This window comes from Phyllopteryx taeniolatus, chromosome 2 (assembly GCF_024500385.1).
Source record: "Phyllopteryx taeniolatus isolate TA_2022b chromosome 2, UOR_Ptae_1.2, whole genome shotgun sequence".
Classification (NCBI taxonomy): Eukaryota; Metazoa; Chordata; class Actinopteri; order Syngnathiformes; family Syngnathidae; genus Phyllopteryx; species Phyllopteryx taeniolatus.
Genome location: NC_084503.1, coordinates 3,499,255 through 3,524,509, shown reverse-complemented (window position 1 = coordinate 3,524,509; position 25,255 = coordinate 3,499,255). Strand labels below are relative to the sequence as shown.

At 39.1% G+C, this 25,255-nt stretch overlaps 1 protein-coding gene across 5 annotated transcripts in view; it reads left to right on the top strand.

Moving 5' to 3' along the window:
* The window catches only part of tead1b (TEA domain family member 1b), a 50,780-nt gene that overhangs the window by 5,788 nt on the left and 19,737 nt on the right, over positions 1-25,255 (top strand). For all 5 annotated transcript variants that reach the window (XM_061754037.1, XM_061754027.1, XM_061754017.1 and 2 more), the window contains exons 2-3: positions 6,868-7,119; positions 23,059-23,123. In XM_061754037.1, coding sequence (XP_061610021.1) covers positions 6,963-7,119; positions 23,059-23,123 — 222 coding nt within the window. In that variant the 5' untranslated portion in view covers positions 6,868-6,962. The remainder of the gene's footprint in view (positions 1-6,867; positions 7,120-23,058; positions 23,124-25,255) is intronic.

Here is a 25,255-nt window from a genome sequence, read left to right as displayed (position 1 = left end):
TGAACAGTACAAAGCTGTTTATTATTTTCTCTAAACATCCAAACCACGCCTCTTTCATATGTGGATATAAAACGGATATGTATCCGATGCAAGTGCAGTATGTAGCCACAGGTCGTGCTGATCCAAACTATGCGTCATCAAAAGGAGACAAACGTCACAATTGTTCGACAAAACAGATGCGACGAAGGAGCAGAAAACGGTCAGTGGTGAAAAGAAAATGCTTTAGAGCTGATAAAGAAAGAAAGAAAACGAAGAAGAAAATGTTGGCTCCGGGTGCACAAAATCCTTGAGGTTGCCACAAATGCATCATGACGAGACCTACATGCGGGGCCATATTTACTTTCACATAAACAAGGCGACACGTGTTTGTGCGCATGGACAACGTGACTTCCTCTTTTGTGCGCGTGCGTGTCACTTAACTGACCCATTCCGTCCACATTAGAAGTCTCATTCGTTTTTGTAATGTGAACGACTACATAAAAAGGGCGGCTTTAACAAAAAATCCAAATTGGGCATTATGCCCTGCAGTGTGAAAGTAACCTTATTGTAATTTTTAACCATCCATAGCTATGATCTGATAATCAGCATAAGATACCAAATTATTTTTGGCATCGCTTCTAACATAAGTGGTTTAATTAAAATTTTTCCATTCAGCTTTTGTCTCTTGAATTCAATAGTAGTACAGTACGTTGGTTTCATGCCGCAGGAAAACATTTTCAGTTTCAGCAAGCTTGGGGTCAATGTGTCACCTTGATTTGATTTAAATTCATAGTTAACTTTGGCTTGTGTGGGGAAAGATGTGTAAATAAATTTAATCGAAAAGGTAATTACAGAAGTATTTGGCTGGATTTATTTTTGTATCAAATTTTTGCATTCATTCTGCCATGTAACTCCATCTCAAGGTCTTCAAAGATACCCTTTCAAAGACTTGACACAATTTTCACCATAACTTTTTAATTTGCCATTACGACAGAAGCTCTATCTATGATTATGAATGCTCATAGTTGTTTGCACATTGCTCGAAATGAAATACTTTCAACATTGCTGTAATAATTATGTCTTTACAACATCCAGAAAATGTTAAGTTTTTAAATTGCACCATAATTATGGTTTTACACATTGCGGCCTTAACTACCGTGAGCTATTATGGAGCCCACAAAACTCATTCATGGAATCATTATTGCACCTTCTGAGATAACAGCACAAAAGAACTCCACATGGAAAATTACATCTGAGACCTCTCATCTGCTATTTCATTACCTTGCTCTGTCTGATGGCTGAAATGGGTTCTCTTAATTTAAGGAGCTGGATTCCAGCTTGGTGAGTGGTTTATGTAATCACGCTGTAAGTATAATTTCCCATAATGCCCTGTCACAACTACTACGTAGCTTAGCTACCGCTGTCACTTGTTGCAATGCTGGCTATCGCTCTTCCCCATATCTGACAAGCAAGACCATTTCGATGGTGTAGACACTGAAAGGAGGAAAATATGCAATTATGGGTAAGCCACAAGTGTTTCTATGGGTGACATTCATACCTTCCTCTGAAAAACACAATTAGGCTCCAGATTCTACCGTACTAGGAGACCCCTTTCATTGGCGACTCACAAATGGCTTCAAGCGGAAGCATCCAATTTAGGGATGCAAAGAAACAAATCTATTGAAGGTGAAAATGACTTGTATTCACAACTATTTATTTGAGCTAAGAGCCAAGTCAACAAAACAAGAATAAGAACACATTTTACACTTGAGAGATTTACATGTCAGTTATAGTCAGATGTGTGGAAGAGTGAGGAATGGACTAAAGAAGATCCGTTGTACTTGTTAACTGTCTGGCCTTCACAGAGGTCCGTGCGATGATCTACATAGTAACTTCCTGGCCCTGTTGCTGGTGTTAAATCGGCAAATGTATGCACTCACCATCTGGTGTGCGCACCTGAATAACCCCACTTGCTATTCCATTGTCACAGCTACTACACAAGTTAATAATTCCACTACTTTTCACATTAAATGGGTAAAAGAATTGACATTTTATACTCTGCATGGAATGATTAAAAAAGGGAAACTAATATTTAGAAGAATATTTAGTAAGGCACTTTATTTTTAGTTCATATCAAGTGTTAGAAAAACACTTTGGAGCACTGACAAAGCCTCATGGCATGAGTTTGACTAAATTGTCAAAACATTTGCTGTACAGTGGTGCCTTGAGATACGAGTGACCCGACCTGACCAAGTTTTTCAAGATACGAGCTGTCAATCAGCCGATTGTTTGCTTGCGAGCGCAAAGTTGATATAGGACTCAAATATGGTGGCAGGTGACTCAACTCACTTCACAACAACCAGCAGATTGGCAGATAACATAAGTAAATATTTTAAAAAAAGGGGGTTCAAGCTACTTATTGCCCCTCTCAGTGGAAGGTTACTGTCAAACTAAACATAAACAAAGAAAATCACACATTATGTAGTATTTAAAACAACTGCATAGCCTCTGCTAGCTTAATGCAATGGGAAAACCCATAGGCACACAGGCTAACAATTAGAATATATGTGGTGGTGTTGTTACCCGTTAAGAAACAGATATCTGAACTAGAGAGATAATATAACAAAACTCATCGGCATATATTCTTTATCCTCTGTGAAGATTGACTAATACTACTGCTGTCCTGAGAAGCTGTGAGAGGAGTATTCTATATATCACTTTTTTTCTTTTTGTTTTTCTGAAGTATAGTATTATAGAGTGCTATTTTTCTCATTAAAAAACATTGCCAATTTTTGGGGGGAGAGGGGTGCTGCAACGAATTAATAGCATTTCCATTCATTTCAATGGGGAAAGATGATTTGAGATACAAGTGTTTTAAGTGAAGAGCGTGGTTAAGGAATGAATAAAACTCGTACTGGTATGTCAAAAGCACTACTGGAGTTAACATCATGTTGCTCCAAAATTACCCGAGACTAACTTTCAAAATGCGCTAACATTTTACACTTAATGTGACATTTTAGTCTAGCTTTTCTAAAGATCGATATTTGACTTTTATACAATGGTTGGTATCACAGCTCACAATCCTGAAATCTAAAGCCCCAGTGAGAGAGGAATGAAAGAAACCAACAAGTATACTGTAGGTAGATTTCAGTTGGTGTGATTGCTAGAGACACAATCATCAAGTGTCTCAAAGATTACAAAGAAGACCTGGTTCCTCGTTTTCCAAATCAATATATCCTTTTACCCAGCCGTTTCAAGCGAGCAATGTTATACTGTTGTTGTGCTTTGCTTCTCTATAGAAACAGCACAGAGACAGAATGGACTAGCATAGAATGTTGGACTGTTGCAGTATATAAAAGTGCAATCAGTGTAAGCAAGCAAAGCAGAATGATGGTTTGCTTCCTGTGTTAAAAGAAGCTAATGTATGGAGTCTATGTTTCCTGCAGACTGCTAGTAGCATCCTGGCTGTTTTCTTTCTACATCCATATATTCAGTGGTTCTACATCAGGTTACAATAAGAGCAGCACATCTAGAAAGACTTCCTTTTAGAGGTTTCAATGTGGACTCCCCTTAGCACCCCCCAATCAGTTGTGAGGTAGTTTTGCAATGTCAGCAGTTTGCACACACAAACGGAATTCAGTTAAAGCACTCTCGCTCACTGGGAGTCCCCCCCCCCCCCCCCCCCCCTTACGTTTCACCCTTCCCCCCTTCATGAACTGACATGCTGAAAGAAACATGCTACCATCCCCACTTACAGACAGCTTGTGCCACGTGAATAGGCTTTCACTCTGAGCAATTGGTTGTATAGAATGGCATATATATAAAGAGTTGGGCTGTTGACTTGTTTAAACTTGACATGCAGTTGTTGTAAGAAGGAACATATTTTAAAGGGTCAGGACATTGGTTTATGCAAACAGATCCATATTTACTCTTTCATTTTGAGCAGGACTGTAGGAGTCGTGGATTACTGGTTAATACATCTGCCTCACTGTTGTGACGACCCAGGATCAAATCCCCCGCGACCCTAGTCAGGGTAAGCGGTGTGGAATTTGGATGTAGGAGTCACAATTAGGGACCGTAGTTGAACTTCCAAACTTAAATAATTTAAAGCTCCTAAAATTTGGAGTTCAATCACAACTTTTGAGCTTAAATCTTGGGGAAATATAGCTAAAATTAGGGGTTGAACAATTAAGGATTTTTTATGTTGACTATAATGTGATGAAAGTTGAGTCGAATTCGATTAACCGATGACGTCATTGATACAATTCTTTTTTTTAATTTTTATTATTATATATTTTTTTTTAAGCATAATACAGTGGTCCCCACCTTTTTTGTGCCACGGACCGGTTTCACATGAATACATTTTTCGACTGACAGACAGAAACAAATAAAAACAAATAATTGAAAGTACAACTCACATGCATGTTTCTTTTCATGAAACTGTCCGGTCTCATTTTGTGTCCCATAGTATAGCATCGTAGGCAGGCTCCCAAAAAATGTGTTTTTGTATTTGAGGATAGACTTGCTACAGGTCTAATCTTTGGTAAAATATTTCCACGCGCTTGTAGCATCCAATCCGTACGGCCATCTAGTATACTGTTGTCAGTGTGGCAAAGCAACACTTACGATATCTCTTTCGATGTCGTAACGTGACACAATTGTCGCGATGTTGGTGTATGTTTTATCTTACAACTTACATGATAAATAGAGTTCTCATTGGCACACAGTTGTTTTCTGTGCGTTACTGGACATAACATTTTGCCGACAAAGATGGAGTTTCACTTCGCACCGATGTCCTTGCCAATGCCGAGGTACCGCTGGTATGAATCGATCGAAAAAACTAGCAGGGCGACCTGCTATGCTCTTCCGCAACTGGCTTATTTTCATACTCTCGGACCCACGCAGATATTTCAGGATTGTGTCGTCTTGTTGGTTGAGCATTTCACTGCTCCACGAAGAATTATAGTCCGCAAATGAGCGATTCGAAAGTCCTCTGTAAATTTGCCGATAGGAAGACGAGATGTCAAAAACGTGATTAGCGATTAGTCGACTTCAAGCATTAAACATCAATGCGAAGTAGTCAAGTCGACTAATCGGTTCCACCGTACTTAAATGACATTAATATTTTAGACATCAAACAAAATGTCTCACGTTAGTCATCAGCACAACTCATTTCAGTCAGAATCCAAACATTGTCTAAAAACAAGGGCTGTCGGAAGAGAAAAAGAGCATGAGATGAGAAGACTGATATCCACCAAAAGTTACTGAAGTAAGCAGAATTGCATTCTATACAGAAAAGACTGCAGCGGTGTCAAAGTACTTTTGTCCGCAAGTGTTCCAGTGCCATGCTAGTTGGAGTCGTTTGTAGCCGTGGAGATACAGCGTCGTCTTTTAACTTGTTTGGTAGGCCAGTATTAATTTATTTGACTTCCTTTTGTTTGTGCTGTTTGACCAGAAGTTGCACTGAGTGAAGATGCACTGTAGACTGCTGTACTAGCTTCTTATCCTAGTTGCTAGCTAGCTAGCTGCTGATATTTTGGCTTCCATATAGTTGGTGCTTGTTATCAAAAGTATGTCTTATGTTTGTGTTGTGTTTTTGATGATTTACATTATAGATTAGTGGTTGATATAATTGTGTACTGTGGCAGCTAAATGGAGGGTAGATTGCCCAGCTCACCTCACACTGCAAGGCAGCAACACACCCAATCCACCATCAGTATCCACAGTGGGACTGTTCCACATTAGTGCACTCAGATGAGTTGATGAGCAATCCTCCCAGTGGGCAGTAAAAAAAGTACATCACTCTTCCTAAAGTTTTACAGCATAACTGTTATCTCCCATGATATTTTGTTATATATTCCTGTGTAAGCGACACTGCATCAATATACTGGTTTATGGCTATATTTATGGCCTTGAATTTTTCTTTCACTGGTATCAGTATTGTGTGTTTTGATCAGCTGTTGACAGAATTCACTGTAGCATACAATACACGACACTGTCTAGAATGTGTGCATGCACCTGCGTTATGAAAGGGTTGTGTGGTTGTCTTGGTTTGTCTGAACAGAGATGAAATGCAGGTGGTGATTGCAGTACGGCAGTTGGAAGAAAATATGTTGATAAGCTGCTTTTGTTTTTGGAAGAATTTGTTGTCGGTGTGTTTGAGAGTCTGAGTGAACCCAGGCATAGACTGTTTTCCTACCACACGCTATAATATGTTTGTGTGCAGTGTAGGTCTATTTTTACTTCATTTATTGCATGTTCAATCATTTATTAAGAATTCACTTATGTCCACAGATGTCTGATCTTCTCAGTGAAATTTTTTTGGTTGTGGTTAATCATTATTTTTCTTTTGTAATTTTTTTGCTTTGAGGCAAAAATTGGAGATATGAACACGAGATGGTGGCAGCGAACTCGATTCTCTTCACAACAAGCTATTGTTTGATCGTGAAAAATTATTCAAAATATTTTTATTGTAACGCCTAGTTGAAGTTTACTGTCAAACTAAACATAGAACAAAAATAATTACTTGTTGTGTTTAAAGCAACCACATAAGTTTGCTTTAAAGTCCGCTAGCTTAAGGCAATGCAAAACGCCACAGATGGGCTAACGAATAGCATCAGTGTCCCTGTGGTATAACCCTTGAAGCAACAGATATTTGAACACAAACAGTTGCAACATACATCTAGAACAAAACTATGATATAAATAATACTCAGGGGCATATATTCTTTGTCTTCTGTAAAAAGCTAGTAATATTTATACAGATAACTGTGTCACTTACTGTAGTTATGGAAGATGTTTTGAGAGACGAGTGTTTTGAGTTATGAGGGTGGTCATGAAACAAATTAAACTCAGAAGTCAACACCATTGTATACATTTTTTTCCCCAGGTCTCACCCTAGTGTGGTCCAAGCTTCAGCTTGGAGAGCCCACCACCAAAATTGATCCCAGCAGCTGGAGCGGCAGCGAGAGCCCTGCCGAAGACATGGAGAGGATGAGCGATTCGGCAGACAAGCCGGTGGACACCGATGCAGAAGGGGTATGGAGTCCTGACATCGAACAGAGCTTCCAGGAGGCCTTGGCCATTTACCCTCCTTGTGGACGTCGGAAGATCATCCTGTCAGATGAGGGGAAGATGTATGGTGAGTACAAATCTGCCACATTCTAATTTCTTTGTTTGTATGCTGAACTACAAAGAACCAAACGGAAAACGTAGCTAATTGAATTCATAAACAAAGGTTTCTTTCATCTAGTCAGCCAGTGTAAGGAATTAAAGGCTATTCAAGCTTTATTTCCATGACTGCCGACTGGGTGATCAATCTCATAAAAACATGTAGTGTTGTCGTCACTCAAGCTTTGACAATCACTTTTATATCTGTGTAAAAGCAGAACAGTGGACAACAAACTCAGCTCACACATGCACAGCAACGAGGAGCTACCTTTTTCAGTTTATGTGTCAGAGAAAGAAAGAAATGGCACCACAGTATTTCATTATGTGCCTCTGCTATCTTTCATCAGCAATGAAAAAGACCAAAACCATAACAATGAAAATCATAAATTCATAGTACCGATGTGACAAGATTTCCCAAAAATGACAGTCTGTTAAAATGTTGAGTCTGGTTGGGATGGCCCCGTCAACTTGATTACAACATACCAAGAATTTAGAAAATCAGATGATAGTTATGAAAAATGTGTACGTTTTCGTGTGAGATCCCCTATTGAAAATGTGGTCCAAAAATGACTTCAAATTGGAGTAAAACAGTACAACTTCATTATTTCTCAACATACTATATCTCCTCAACCATTTTGTTTGCTGTGCTACTAGGGGAACCCCTTCTCCAATTGCCTGACACGTTTCAATTAAAAAAAAAAAATATATATATATATATATATATTTTATATATATTATATATATATATATATATATTGTACGGGCCAAAATTCTCCAAGTAGACGTGCCAAAAAATTCTGTGACGTTTCAAACAGTGTTATTTAAATAGCACAAATGGAACATTTGTGAGAAGAGCATTGTTGGTAGTAGAATAGGTCATGTACTTTATGATTTTTGTTGTTGTTGCAAATTTATTTATGAAGGATTTTAGAGGCGATTGATGTGCTCATTCCGTGTTTTAGAAAATTCCACAAAAATTGGAGCCATTTGTCAGGTTGCTATTCATAGTGGATGTTCTCCTTTGGGGGGGGGGTCACTTCACCAACAAAATGTTTTTTTTTTTATTGTTAACGTTTCTATTATTTCTCCTTTTTTTTTACATTTTTGAATATTAGAAAACTGAATCCAGCATGTAAATCACAATCATAGCTCTTAAAACATGATGGTCAATCTCAAACTAACAATGTGGCAGCCGTGCAGATGCTTAAGTGCAAGTTTGTAAGTAAAACAGCATGAACTATTAGTTGGTGGCAGATGGTACTGTGTCTGCCACCAGCTGTGCGCCCTCTCCTCCTGCCCTCTACCCCATCTCTGGCTCAGTGATGTCATGGAAAGAAGGAATATTTTCTTTCTGAGGATTTCAAGTCGCACAGCTTGTCAATGTCAAGTGACGGCAGAAAACCCCACAGCGGATTCACTTGCAGCTGTCATGTGACCCCTCCGGCCAGACGAAATGTAAATTATAGGAGTTGCAGTGAAACCCCTCAGCTGCCATTATGGCCTCAGACAGGACCTCTTTTACTGTCTGCCTACCCACATACAGACTGATATGTTCTGATTGCTGTGGGTTGGCGCGTGACAATTTTGTTTTTTTGGGACCTGAAGCAACGTTTTTGAAACGGAATTCTATGTGAATGTCGTAATCCCACAAGGGCAAATTCTCTTTGCACTCTGTTGTAGAAAGAACACATGGGGTGAAGGCAAGAGAGAGTAATGGAGCAGCGTTAGTGTGTCCCTGAGAAGCAGTTCAGGGCCTTTCTCAAGGGCAGGGTTTCCAAAACCTATTCAGGTCAAGGCCTAAATCAGAAATATGCTGTATCACATGCATAATAAGAATAATTGATAGGATGCGGAAAACAATCTTGTTGTTTTTTCCAAGAAAATGTTTGACTGCTTGACAACCAGTGAAATAATCATTAATGCAATAATACCCGAAGCCCATTTGTGAAAGGCTTGCCTTAAAGCAGACCAACATCTCATACCACATTTTGTTCGTCAGCAAGCTTCATTTTTTTTTTTTTGTTACCCTTCGGTCAACTGTTAAAGCCAGGTAAGGACCTGAGCAACTACCGCCCCAAGCAGAAAGCATAATGAACAATCACAAAATAATACTACACAACACAAAGCAACTACTGTGTGTTAGTATACTATTGAAAGCAGACGTCTCCATTTCTTGTGACTTCAGCAAAAATATATATATATATTTTTTTAAATTTCTGGTTTAATCTTAATCTGAATCATCTTTATTGGCCAAGTATGTTATAAAACACAGAAGGAATAGTTTGAGCCACTCTGGTATAAGAACAAACAGCCACTATGATGCAATATACTTGTACATTTAGGAAAGTCATTGAGCAATGAAAGTGTACCACTAAGTGTGGTGATACTAGTATAATGGCAATTGTGCGAATGATGCAGAATCCTCAACCAATTTCGAGAAGTTTAAAGTGACTGATAATAATTTGGTACATTGATAATTGTGCGAATGGTGCAGAGATTTCTCAAACACGAGTGGCCTGTAGTAATAAACAACAATATGCAAATAGTGCAGTCTGATTTTGTCCTTCTTTGTGGACCAAACCAGACTGTGATGGATGAACACAGAACCGATTCAATGACTGCTGTGTAGAATTGTCTCAACACCTCCTCTGCTGGGCCTTTTTGAGATAGAGTTGATGTTGGTCTCCCACTTCAGCTCCTGAGAAAACTGTAATTGCCAGGAACTTGAAGGTCTTGATGGTTGACACAGGACAGTTGGACAGCATGAGTGGTGGCTGTGGCGAAAGATGTTTCCTGAAGTCGAAGCTGATAATTTTCATTTAGTGTATTCTAAATTGATATAAATTAAGCAATTCAGAGGCTAATTTGAAAAAAACAAAATTCAAGGAAGTCTCTGATGTCATGTTATCGCAAAACCAGGCAACTCTCAGAAAAGAATTGTCTTCAAAAACACACAAGTTCAAAATTTTTACATAAAATGACACTGAAATGTTTATTATGCTTTGCGAATAAAAATTAATAACAGTTGAGTGTACAAGAACTTAAATTTAGCCTTAATTCTAACCTTTCAAAGGGAGAGGCAAGTCACACTGGTTGCAGAGAATCAATTATCTTCTTCGTTGCTGCTTTCCTTACAATTCTGTCGACCTACTTGTTTGCGACTAACATCGGCGAATGCTTCCTCGTGGAATCTGCAGGCTTGAACACCAGTGGCAGGTCTAAACCAATTTTACTCGGGAGGGGCTTACAAATCAGTCGAAGAAAGCAGCATGGCAGTCTAGCCCTTGTAGTCCCAATACAAGTATTTTCCTTAAAGACAGAAAGTGAACACAGTGGATGTGTCGTATGTGTTATTTGCCTTCCTCCCTCCTCAATGCTGCGTCTGCGACCTGGACCTGTGGCATAGTAAAACTGTCCCGGCATAAATGGGGTACAGATCCCCCTTTCTGTTTGACCTAACAGCCGAACAGGACAAAAAAACAACATAAAAAGAAATTACAAAGATTGTTTTCATATTCTATATTAACGGCCAAAGGTTATGACACATTTTCGCAGAATATTGAATGAGAAACCGTATCTAAACTTTTGACTGGTATTGTACATACAGTAAGTATACAGTCAAAACATTACCCTTGCCCAAACATTTTATTTTGTGTGTGATCTGAAACTTCTTAATTCATCATTAGGTGTTTCTCAGTTAATATTGACTTGATCTTGTTTTTACCAGTGATTACCAACCACGGTGCCTTGGCACCTAGTGCTCTGTGAGAGATCATCAGGGATGCAGTAGGAAACCATGATCAAATTTCACTTAATTTGTCCAAAAGTAAAAATCCATCTTTTTTCAATAATCTATGCCAGCAACATATAGTGATATCCAGAAAAAATAAATGCTGTAAATAATGCAATTAAATAAAACTAAATGGGCAGAAAGTACAATAAACCTGTTGCCATTCATACAACAGAAAGTCATGGCTTCCTCGGGGTATATCAGCTTTTTGTTCAATGAAACAGGACCAGGTTTCACACCGAGTAATTAAATCTGTCAATAAATTGAGACGAGATTATCAGTTTTTCAGTATTTAAACTTTTTGTGCCATTTTTGTTTGGTGGTGTATCGTGAGTTTTATTTTTGGATTTTTATTTTTTTTTTATGTAAAAGGGGTCCCTAAGCTCAATGAAGGTTGGAAAACATTGGTTTAGAATGCCACTAGAAGTTGCTTGCACGTGAAATGTTTGTGGCACTTAAGAGGTTTGATGTCGAGTCTTTTTTTCTTTTTTGGTCGTAGGCTTTGCGAAGCATAGTGTGATGGTCCTTTAATCTAGTTTTAGAATTTACAGAGAGGCACAACCTCTCATGGCATCTGAGATCAAAGTTGGCTTCATGGAGACTGGTATTTCATATTTGAGATTCTAGGGGTGGCGATGTGTTCCAAACGCAGAGCTCATCTCAAGAGAAGTCATCCTGAGTGCCATTAAGCCCCTTGTCATCCAGGGGTAGAGTGCAGTTAATTAGAAACAGTCTCTATAGCAACTGTGTTGCGGTACACACAATTCATAATTTCTGCTTCTTAGCTTATTATTGTAGTGTTTACCTGAAGTGATTCGCATATTCTGAGATTTGTGTTGACCGGCAATGCGCCACTTCTGTTAGGCTGATTGTAACTGGGATGGCAGACATCTGCATAGTTACCTCAAATTGTACTTGGCTTGGAAAGACTTATTTAGAAGAATATTTAATTATTTAGAAGAATATTTTAAAAAGGGAAGGCAAATAAGGAGCTCTGGCCCGAGCCAAAGCACTTGCACAATTCACCTGCTGTGCTAGGCAGCATTCATTTATTCCAGAAATGGAGCTGATAAGTGAAACAACACGCTTCATTCAAATTGTATGTTTATTCATCGAGTTATATATTTCTACTTGCCTTGCAAGCTCAATAACATTTTTGTGTTACTCTTTGGGGGAAGAAAAAAAAAATCCTGTTGCTTCCTTTGGCAGATAAATAAATAAAAAAACATGTACACACCCATAATATATATATATATATATATATATTTAATCTTGAAAATTACTCTAAATATTAGCGTTATACAGTGTATTAAAAATCAGTATTTAATGTATCATCATGTCAGAATGAAACGCAACTTTAATCATATGCTGTATATGCAGTCAATAAATCACATACAGTATTTAAAAGTTACAAAATGTATTCTGGAAAATAAAGGCATGTAGACAATGCCAGTATGTATTTTAATGTACGTATTGTTCAGATTTTAGGCTCATTCCCAGGCAATATGTCTTTGCACTCACTTGTCCTTTATTGTAAACTTTTTCTTTCACAAGTCGTTATGTTCTGCCATCTGGTCAGTGAGCTGACCCAGACCCTTCCTGTGGGAACTGAGTGGCACTTGCTTTGCAGAGATGCTAAGAATGAGTTCGTATATAATGAGGAGACCTGGCTTGGCCCCGATGGCCCAGCTCTTTGCTCCTGTGGGGCTTGTATCAGCAGGCCGAGAATGCTCCGAGACAGAGTGTGCAGACCTGATCCTCCCTGCTGGGCAGATAATTAGGAATTCTGGGATCAGCTCAGACTCACCTGCATTCACTCAAAATGGAGTGTGAGGGACTTCATTGTAGCAGAGGCATCACACACCTTAAATTGACACTTTGTGGCTTATTAACAATGCTCATTTCTATTAACTTTTTTTTTTTTTTTTTTTTACTGTTTCCAGCTGAGTAGGCTCTGCTTCCATTTTTTTTTTTTTTTTTTTTTTTTTTAAGGGAACATCTCAATCAATTTTTCCACGATGGTTCCATGTCTCTCAAAAAGCAACACTCCATGATTTTGATGATATGAGTCAGGTTGACACCAGACGAAATGTCTAATACTTGACTCTTCACTGTAAAAAAATATTATTAACAAACTAATTGGGGATTCTATTACACAAATAAGGACAAGAGTAAGTTGGTTTTGAAAAGTATCAAGTGCTTACAGTACTTGGGTTCCCATAATGTGACCAAACTGATTAGGAAACAAAGAGAATGCACATTTTAGATATTGTTCATTTTACTTTTTTTGCTTAGTTGAAATCCTTTATAGTTTTGGATAATTAACCGTCGTCATGTTCCACCTAGTATTTCGCTTCAGTTCACCACAGTTGGATCAGGTAAATTGAGGCTTGCATTTCCAGGATGTTGTTTTCTTTCCATCCATCCATTTTCTGAGCCGTTTCTCTTCACTAGGGTCGCGGGCGTGCTGGAGCCTATCCCAGCTGTCATCGGGCAGGAGGCGGGGTACACCCTGAACTGGTTGCCAGCCAATCGCAGGGCACATAGGAACAAACAATCATTCGCACTCACAGTCATGCCTACGGGCAATTTAGAGTCTCCAATTCATGCATGTTTTTGGGATGTGGTTAGGATGTGCCCGGAGAAAACCCACGCAGGCACGGGGAGAACATGCAAACTCCACACAGGCGGGGCCGGGGATTGAACCCGGGTCCTCAGAACTGTGAGGCTGACGCTCTAACCAGTCGGCCACCGTGCCGGCTTTTCTTTCCATTTTATTAAATCTATTGAATCATGGAAGACAAGCGGACAATTCTCTGTTGATCGATCAAGGGACAGCAGTGTATCTAGCTCCACCCACCACAAGCGTCCTGAAGCGTATGACTTCGACCTCCAACAAGGAAAAAGTGTGACTGTTAAAGTTGGCTATTTTGGGACACGTTACAATGGAAATGCAATAAAATTAGTTGCTGACCAAACTGAATTGTCCTGTACCGCTTGGTGAAGGCAAGCCTGTTGTGCCCTTCTCAGAAAAGGCAATAATTAAACTCATCAGCTAAATAAATGTAAACTTTTGGGACCTCTGGGCTGCGAGTATGTTACCGTGCTTGGCACTGTACTTTATTCATCGTCTTTAAAGGGCAGATCTCTGCTTCTAACTCAATTTTTGTGTTGACCAAGTATATCACAACCCATGTGAGCTTCCACAGTTCTGCCTGAAGCCTCACATGGCTACAGATCATGACATGAAAAAGCTCTGCGAGAATTGATCCTTTGAAGAGCAGGGACATTGAGACAGCATTAAATGGCGAATTTTAAATGTGGTATATTGATAAATTGTTATTCAAATTGACTTGAATTGAATATTTTTAGAATGCGTATTCTAACAATTATCCCATCAATTAATAGAGTAATCAGATAAAATATTATTTTACATTATTACATTACTACCTGCATGTGGGGTGTAGGTATTATTTTTGTTCACTTGGTGTCACCATCCTCTTGACCTACTGTAGTATCAGGGACTTGAGTGTATATGGCTTTAAAAGGCAGGGCCTGGCCTGGTGAGTGATGTGGGTGTCAGCGAATAACTTTTGGAATGCAATTATTTGAATTATTCGATTAATCGTAATTTAAGGCACTTACTGTAGCAACGTGACAAGTAGCCGCCATCTTTGTGGACTTCGATCATGGTGCCGCCCCTCTAAAATCCTCCATGACAAATACAGTACATTCATGAAAAAAAAACAAAAAAAAAACAATTGATTACTGACGTACAATACATGACCTATTCTACTGGTCACACTGCGGTTCTCTCCAATCATTTTGCATTTGCACTATTTAAGTAGAGTTTTTATGGCAAGTGACACCGTTTGAGACGCTAATTTTGACGCATCAAGTCGGAGAACACAAAACGGCACAAAAACGTTCACCGCAAAGGCAATTAGTTCCCGCACAAAAATACTCGAAACCCATTATCCAATTTTCATCATTCTTGGTGCGGTACGGTTTAGTCAGGTTGAAGTTGCCAATCCAACCACATCTGGCATTTTGACAGACTGTTATTTATGAGAAATCTTATTTCTAGATATGTGCAAGTCTGTGAGAGGATCAGCCTGGTTTGAAGTTGTTTGCTCTGGGTGGTGAATAGCAGGCCGCTGCCTGTCTGAATCAGGAGTACATGGGGTGTGTCCCGGCTGTGAGGTCTGTGTTAGGCCTTTGGAGCCAGGCTTCTGGTTTCAGGTTGCATGTTCCCAGTTGGCTGCTTTTGTTTGACTAAAACACAGAGACTCGGTTCCTCTTAAAGACGCAGTGTCACTTTCGTGCTCTTTTCAAGAACTCACGTCTCATGCTGATTACATCATATTTCGTTGATGAAACACTTTTATTCTGATGAGATCATCTCCCACTGAAGGGACCATTTTGAGTAATCAGCATATGAATGAAATCGGAATGCTTGTGTTATTCTCTCGGCTCGAGCACAGGGACTGCACACTGCCGTTAACAGAGCCTGTCATCTGTTCTTTTGCCGTTTGATGACAAGTGACAAGTGTCTCTCAACATTGCACAGAATCCCTGTCAACAAAGGAACTGCAGACACCAAATAAGCATATGCAATGGCGCTTTAGTGTTTCAACATATCTTACTCGATCCATAATATTATTAAATTGCAATGTAGATTTTCTGCATGCCTTTTGGTACTGCCAAGGTACAGTATCTCCACGTCTAAGAGACTAAAGCAACTCCTAATTAAAACTGTATCCGATGAATCCCTCAGCCTGCGATCATGAATACAACATGAAATAGTCATCACCATAACCACAAAGTTTGACTTTTCATTTATACGCTTGTTGCAGTCAGTCTCTCTTCCTTTGTGCTCCGATGTGCCATTGATCCCGAGAGATTGAAAATATTGATTTGACTCTGTGTCTTAGTTTGTTGTAGAGAAGGGGGCAGTGCAACTTCCTGACTGCTACTACCGTGTTCACACGTCGGACTTGCGGCTCAGCCAGTTCCTCGGGAGACTCATAATTATAGCCGTCTTTTCAGATTAGTCCAGCAGCCTGTCCAACTGTAGCATCTCTCCCTGGTCATTTATTTCATCCGTCTCTCTCCTCTCTTGAGAGACACAGCTCAACACAATGACCAGGCCAGTCTCTGCAATAAGGTATGTAATGATAAACACAGTGGCTCCTAATTGATAGAGTGATTCAGACAAGGGCTGCCTGTGCAAATTGGTCCCCTGTGAATATTATTGCACAGAGTGGAGCCTTGCAGGTTTCAGCTCTTAGCCTTGTTCGAGAGGCGTACAGAGCTTGGAGAGGAATCAGAATGGGTTGGACCATTCTGGGTGATAAAGATGCTGTCTTTGCCTCCTTAGCCTTGTCTCAATTCAGGCTGAGTTCAGCAGAGGTTGCTGCTGTAATCCTCTCAGTGTCTCCAGGAAGGCTCAGGTTAGTGACCCGCTGCTTTGTGATGTCTTGTAAGATTTTGAGAGAACACCTCACCTTTAATCCCCCACTGTTCAACTAACACATTAGCTCAACCATGCCTGGCCCAGCCCCTGCAATAAAGCCTTTTAGCCAGCTCAATAAGGTCGTTTGAAGTTAAGTATTGATTTCTTTTGGTGTCCAGAGGAGGGACAAATGGATTTTTAAAGAGCTGTTAATTACAGTTGAACACAGCATTATGAAGAGAATATTGTTTGCTGTGGCTAAATTTCTAAATGGTCGGCGAAAGTCACAAAATATTTGGCCATTACCATAAAGGTCTATGCAGCCACAATGTTTGTTTAGAGAGTCTCATTCAGGATAATTCTTGAAATAGTTTCATTCATTGCATCGAAATGTCAGCTATTGACTTTGCAAATACAGTACATTGTATACGCTAGGACTTAGTTTTTATGTCCATGCTTTGACTGACAGAATTAGTTATTTCATTTCTATTCAAGTTTATTTACATGATATCAACAGCAATAACTTCAGCAATGTTGTTATAATCACATGTGGTCCGCATATGTCCTTGTTATTGTATTCACTTAAATAGTGACTGAATAACATTTTGTGCACAATGCATGCTGTGCATAAATGCGGAAACCAAGTCTCTTGTGTGACAAAGAAGAACTTTGTGTATTTCAACATATTTGCATCGTGTAGTGTGTGGCCTTGACTTTTTTTTTTTTTTTTTTTTTTTTTTTTAATAAAATCCACCAACACTTTCACTGAAAGCTGCTTAGATGGAGCCCGATGTCATGATCAGTAGATATTATCCTTTGACTTCCACCAGGAGCAGCCCGGGGGCTCAATGAGGGTGACTGTTATGTGGAATAATAAAATCCACCAGCCCCACCACCCCTTAGGAAACACCTGGCAGACCTTTCATATTTAGTTTAGTTGCTTTTGCTTTAGCTTGAATAAGAGACACCATTAGTTTTCCCTTTTGAAATTGTTCTTCATACAGACAACAAGAATATAGGTTAGGATAGCTTGGCCTATCCCAACGTAATTCTTAAATAACATGTTAATAATACTAAATGGTGGGTGCCCTGCTAAACAGGTCGTGCTCTCGCCAGCCTTAGATGTTCACTTGCACTTGGCAAAACCGTGGCATTCTATTGATAATGCTTTTAAATATATTCCCTCCTACCTTGCTCGCACACCAAAGACTTTGGAAAAACACCTTGATATTGTGGATTTGCTTTAATGTCATGTTAATTATTGCTTGAGACTTTTTAGTCATCACATAGATCATCACATCATTTTGTTGGCACCCCCCCCCCCCCCCCCCCCCCCCCACACACACACACACACGGTGTTGCAACAATTAATTATATGTTTATAAACATAATTATTTCTTTGCAGGAAGTAATTACATTTTTGAGAGCACTCAGAAAACAGAGCTCTTGCCAAGACTTAAAAATGTGACTATCAAATCGGATGAGTAAACTGCCATTATGTAGGATCCTCGTAACTAAAGACAGTTAAGGTTTCGTCCTGATTCATAGTTTCTTCTGGATTTATCGTAACAAAATGCATTTATTTCAACCTAGTCTAATGGGATTGAAAAAGATCAGATTGCAAATTTTGTTTTGATTTGAAAAAAAAAAAAGTTTGGCAGTCAGCAGGACATGCTTCAGCTCACCTGCAACCCTAAATAGGACAAGCAGTATAAGAGATTGATGGATGGATAAATGTTAACATGATAAATGGAATGGTCTATGTTAAATTTTAATTACTGCCAAGTACACGCTCTGGATTAGTTCTGGATAAACCTTGTTTGCAGCCTTTGTCCCGGCAAAGACATTCAAAATTGTATTTATATCTGGCTAAATTTGAAGGGGAATTTTTCTTTCTGTATAAATTGCAGGGATTTTATGCTGTCATCAGTGTTTGGGTTTTTGTCAAAATTAAACTCGGTGTCCTTGGAAGAGGAACTGCCATTGTACTTGTACAAAGAATTCAGGTCGACATCCAGTTTTCCAATAATTACCAATCTAGAATTGAAAACAGGAATTTGCACACGGAGAAGTAAGTAACATTTCGTCTTTCTGTATTATATGGATTTGAAAAATAGTTTGAAGAGTTTTGAGTAAATTTGCTTGCTTCGGTCAACTCTGCAAAGCCCAATAATCATCAGTTGTATTGGCATGTGAGAAGAGGAATCAACCATTGTGCTGGCGTCTTAGAAGAGCACTAAATAACATTCAAGCGGTAACATATGACAGTTTCAATTATTTGCTTGTAGTTAGAGTGTACTGTGTCCTTTTCTTTCTTTTTTAAAGATTTGAAAAGAGGGCTATTGATAGGTCTGTCCCTACAGGCCAGCCACTGTGGCACGTGCTCCGTGGTGTGGAAGGCTGCTGTTTGTCTGTCAAGCAAAGTGCTAGAAGCCGCACACTTGCAGACCACTTGCAGGCTATCTGCAGGCTGATTCCAAGCCAGGCCGTGTGCTGGAAGAGTGCTGGCCCAGATGTGACTGTGGTTGTGCCTGCATTAGGGGGGGAAAAAAAGAAAAAAGTCCTATTACAGGAAATGGATGCGTTTTAAAATAGGGGGAAGAAAAAAGCTGGAGCAGAGCTGTAAAGCATTGTTCTTGCTGCTCTGAGGACACAGCCAAGACTGTTTTTTTTGTTGCCTTGACCTAAAATAGCCGGTACAAATGGCTTTGTTTCTGAATTCAAAGACAAGCTTTTTTTTTGTTCTTATAGGGACCAAACAACCACTTTCCTCCTGATCCACCACCACTTTGTCAGGGAAAGTTGGATGGATTAGGGGAAAAGGCTTGACATTTTTTTATCTTATTTAGACACCTGTGATTTTCCGTGGGGGAAGTTGTTTGTGGCTGTGGCATCACTGTGGTTGGTTCACAGCAAAACGTGATAATGTTCTTCATTGTTATTTGCAAAAGAGGGAGTCTGTCACAGCTTCCTTAGAGAAAGGATGCTGGTAGCCAAATTGGATTTCTGACTGAATTAGGAATGGGCTACTTGGGGACGGCCTAGAGATAGTTGAGCCACCGTCCTTTTGTGGAGATGCTGGTGGAGTGCCATTCATATTTCCGTGCTCCTCCAGAGTCATTGAGATTCGCAAGGAAATTCACTTCGGTGGCCTCCTCCAACTGCTGAACGGCACACATCTTCTTGGATCACTCACAATAAATATTGAATCCTTTCCTGTTGCTTTGAGTGACAAGAACACCCCTTTACAGAGTTAATTTTCTCAGGCCTCGCTAAGGTTTGGTGCAACTGCAGGATTATACATAACCCTGGGAACTCCCCCACTAAGCAGGGCCAGAGCTTATTTGAAAAAAGCTACTAAGGCAGTAAGCATGTACGGTAGGACAAATTTGGTAACGGCAAGGTTCTGGAATTCACTGATGCTGAAAACCCCAACTAAAAAGTCCAAAGTAGTACTCGTAATTAAATATCTTTTTTTTTTTTCAATCTTTTAATCTGAAATGTAATATGTATTTGTATAGGTTTTAGAAACCTGCCTACACAGAAGAGCTATTATATTCATGCATGAAATCATTTTCTGGAATAATCTACCTACATATTCTGTATTCTCTATTGCATTCAAGAACTGCAAGTGAACCCATCAGGGCACCTGGTGTCCTTGCCTTGTTTTCCATTTGCCTCACAGATGTGCCAGAAATCCTATTTATAGCACCTGTACAGGAGATCCACAAATCCATTCCTACAACACATCGTAACCCGATTTTCTATGCAAGTCAGAACACGCTGTAGCTTTGCTAATTCATCAGTAAAGTCACAATTATAGTAAATATTTGTGTGAAAATAACTTCTAGGGCATGAATACACAATAATAATAATAAAAAAAAGGGAACAATTCCTTATCTGTACTCCAGCGGTTGGCTGACTAGAAGGAGGCCAACTTGTTCGCTGCAAACATAAATCGAAACAAGTATTTCTTAAAATATGGGTGTTTCGTCGTAACCACTGCGACACTTCTGTATTGGTCATAAGAAACCCCCATGTATTCATAAAAATATAGATTTGTTATTAAGCCTGTTACCATATGTTCTCAAAACAGAAAACTGAGCCACTCTAAGAAACAAACCTGTATCGCCTTTGAAATGTGAGATGTGAGAACCGCGACACGCCCCTTCCAACTCCCAGAATTTGGCCTTCAATTCAGATACAGCCATAAGAGCTCACAGTGCTACCAAACTTAATATAATCATTATTTTAATTAATCCAAAAAAAAAAAAAATCTTAGATTAACGATGAATTTCTTCAGCAAGCCTTCTCCAACTGTAAGTCATGTGACGACTTCTTCTGGTGATGGTCATCTTACCAGAATGAGCTAAACTGTGGCTACCGCTAATGGTAGCGAGACTAAAAACCCTAAAATTGCGGCCCTCCAAATTCTTTACATCAGTGGTGTGGAAGCATTTTAGTTACCCATCGAACATGTTAACGCACCTTAAAAGACACCGTCACGAAATTAAAGTGAGGCACGGAAGAAAGCTCAGGCGCAGTCTACTCTGCCAAAATATTATGTTAATAATCGAATCGCGGATCGAACTGTGGGTCATTAATCGAGATACAAATCGAAGCTTAACTGTGGTGTGTCATTACAGTTACAGTCCTATTTGTCATAAAAGAAAATGAAATGTCTCACTCTACATCATTAGATCCTGTACAGCAGTTGCTCCCCCCCTTTTTCTTTTCTTCTCTATTTTTTATTTTTTATTTTTTAAAACAACTTTCCCCAACGGGTAGTGAATATACAAGCCCCATTTGGCATTTAACTTTCCCGGCCGTGGAAGTCAGGCAGTCGTTATTATTGATCCATGTAATATCTCGGTGTAACAACTCACCATACAATGTTATGCCCCGCTCAGTATACACTGATGGTGTTTATGACTTCACTTGACTGCATCCCGAGAATATTTTTCTGATTCCTGCTGTCTAAAAGGATTCGGGAATTGTCTGCTCATAAACAACAAAGACATTAATTGACATCGGATTCTGCTAAATCAAACAAATCTCTTTTTTGTGCGATCTCTTCAGATTTCCCACATGTCTGCCCTGCTTTATTTTATCAATATTTCAATTTGTTTGCGGGCCAGTCTTGGACCCCATAGATTTTAGGTTGCAAAGGCAGAATTATGTCTGAGACTTTTTTTTTTTTTTTTTTAAGCCATTGTTATTTTGCTGTACAAACACAGGACCCATGAGCTTCTTTTCCCGTCTAGTGAAAAGAATGAATTATTCAATAGCAAGCGAGCTTTCAGCTGGCCATTTGTGTGCTTTGATCTCAGAATCAGGAGGTTGCATGAATGCCTGTATTGTCATGTTACATTTCCACAGTGTGTGAATTATTGAAATCTTTACCCATCTGCTTAAGTTTACAGGATCACTGCACAGGAAGGCTAGTGCTGCAAATCCCCTGATGTTTATTTCCCAGGAGACGGCACATGGCTGCGTGCACTAAGGCTGACCTAACGCCAATATTAAAAATACATTGTCATTCACACCATATTTACATTGTCATATATGCACTGAATTTGGTGCTAATAAGTAATTTTCTATGTATATTGTTCTTTCGAACTGTACTGTGGTCTTATCATAAATAATAATAATATAATACTGTATATAGGATGGAATCTGTCCTGAAATTTGTCCCAAACATCTGCATCTTGTCCTATCACATAATAAAAGCATGTTGAAATTAGAATCTTTGAATGACATTTGAATCGTATTTTGTCCTTTTCCTACAGCTGCAAACTAAAAGAAATCATAAGGGAATTGTTACAGTTTGCTGTAAAGAGAATGTTTTAATTTGCTACCTAATATGCATTCTCCCATGTTGTTAATTGTAAATAATCAAATAAGTAATGTATTATATTAACATTTGTGTAGTTTGTTGAGGTGTCCTGGTAAGAGTAAGATATTTGTTAATGAAGTGAGGGTACAAAAATGTGGTGATTTGCGAATGGGGGTTGTACATTTCATAGAGCAATAGATCAGAACCCTGGCATTGCTTAGCTACAGCTGGACACATAATTAGAACCCCCTCCAACCTATAATTTGTCTAATAGTTTTGTTTGGCGGCATGTTATTAACATATGAAAGGGCTAAGCAGGGGTCATGTGCATTGCGACGACAATTAGAGCAGACCTGTGGGGACAAGAATGTTTAGAGCCATTGTTAATTGGAAATCTGTACAAAGCTGTGCATTAATTAGAATCTACTCAGATCTGCTCTGTTTGAAACCCGTTTCATCCAGTTGCTACTCTGCAATAGTATGACGAGCTACGTCTTTCAACGTGATGGGTTTTGAAGAGAATGAAATTGATTCACATTAATTTGAGAGTGCTCCTGGAGCTGTTTTGTTGTTGTTGTTGTTGTTTCTTTCTAAATGCTAATACGGTGTGGTGTTTTCATGAAAAAGCAGCATCTTACAAATAGGATTTTGACTACTTAGGCAGCCATGGATCTAAAATCTTACCGTGTAATCTTATACGAGTCAACCTAGAAAAATCAATATTCAGTCCAAACTCTTTTTATGACGAAGCACACTTGAATTTAACCATGTGCAGCAGTCAACATAGCTCCACATGATTTCGGGCTCTTACCATTCTATGTACTTGCAGGTCGGAATGAACTGATTGCCAGATATATCAAGCTTCGGACGGGGAAAACGAGGACTCGCAAGCAGGTAAGGAGAGAGGGACCGTCTCCATTGCATGGCGGACTAATCCCCTGTCATGGCCATGTCGCATGAACAGATGTCCCTGGATTTAGACATCTCTGAAATTGTCACTCTTAGTTCCGCTTTGAAACACACATAAGAGCCTTAGCTGTAGTGAATTTGGAGATGAAAACATCAGTCAGTTTCCCCTTTTACAATTCTTTGAACTCATGACCACCCCTTGCTCCAAATGTAGCCTTTAATTTAATACGATAAATCAGTTGTACATGATGCATTTATGAGCATCAATGAGATGTCATGTAAAAAAAAAAGAAAAAAAAAAAAGTAACCACAGTTACTGAAAATATTCCTTGTCCTCGTAAACTAAATCACAGAGTTCATGCGCTTGGCTGTGGTAGAAGTCTTTATTAATGGGGAAAGTCTAGGCCTTAATAATTTGGTAGCATCTCAAACCAAAAAGTGTTTTTACTGTCGTCTGTGCTGGGGAGTGCATCCTGTCCTCAGCAGGCTGTACGCACAACACTCACCACAGATGAGCTCATATTTCGGAACCAAAGTGATGAAATACAGACTACTCTCACATCTGTAAATGATAGGGATGCACCGATACTACTATTTGCAGATTGCGTGTAAGTACAAGACCTTACATTTGAGTACTCGCTGATACCAAGTACTGATACTGGATAATGGCATTAAGTCATGCAATTGTAATGAAAATGTTTCATTTTGATCAAATATTGTTCAAAAACAAAGCAAACGTTTCATGAACGTAGTATTTGTTTCACTCAAATATAAGACTAGTTTTTAGAGTACTTGTTGATATTTTAACATCCAACTTCATGTTCTTTATTTATAGCCTGTAACACAAGGCATTTCAGTAATGTGGTGTCACAGTCAGAACACTAAGGTGCACTATGTAGTATCACTTTGCATTCCTCACAGCTCTGTCTTACTACATTCATTAATTAATTAACACTCTGACTTTTATTCAAAAGGTATCCCTGAAGGTACCACATGCAGTCGTAACGGGACTCCTAATGTAAACATGAATGAAAGCCAGCATAAATTACGCAACCAAACAAGTGAAAATTAACAATGTAGAAACAAACCAAATGCAACAAAACTGATTTTTAAACAAAATGCATGGAACATCACAGTTTCACCTGCACAACACACAGACAAGTGCAAATTAGTTCAACACGGAAAAAGTATGTTTCCGGCTGCATGCCATTTTAAGGTGGCACAGATCACAGTTTGCCCTAATAACAATTAACGGAAGCTGCTATGAGCACATTACACGGTAAAATACAAACAGAAATATGAACACCTCATTATCAACTATTTCTGGCAATCCAAAAAAAATGCGATTCGCTACTACTTATAAGGAAAGGAGCGACCAATGTTGCCTCATGACAGGAACACAGCTGGCTCAGCCGGAGCTGAGCAGCGCAGAGCCGAGCGGGTGATGGGGCTCGAAATGTAGTTCGGACCTCTGTCGCCACTTGAGCGGAGTTCATCATCCATTTTCCAGAGCATAATTTAAAGTCGCCTAAAAGTGGTGTCATCCCTGTCCGTGAAGTATCTCTACTGAGTCCTACCCAGAAGGTACTATATGTGTCAGGTTGCTGATGTAGTATCAAAGAATCTTTATGATCGGATACCAGTATCGGCTATGAAGAGCATTTCATGTTGATATATAAAGGAATGTAAAAACAGTTGTTAAAACAATCAGTTAATTAGTAAATTACTCATGAGTAATTACTCATTCACATCATCTAAACAGGACATAATCCACAACAAAGAAGCTGTACAAAGTGACTTTCAGTCATTGTGTGTAAGTATTGATCAGGCTGAAATGAAATGAGGAAAGCTGTCTCTGTATCTCTGCTCGGGCTAAGGTCCACACATCAGTGGATACAAAAAGTCTTCACACCCCTGTTCAAATGCCAGTTTTTTTCTTCTTATTTTTGGGTGATGAGACCGTGATAAATTATTTTAAATGTGTTTTTTTTTTTTTTACCTTTAATGTGACCTATAAACGAATACTTTTTATATCCACTGTTTGCATGTTTAAATAAAATATCACCTATTACATGAACAAGCACTAAAGCAACAAGTGGTGCTGTACTCTGACCAAA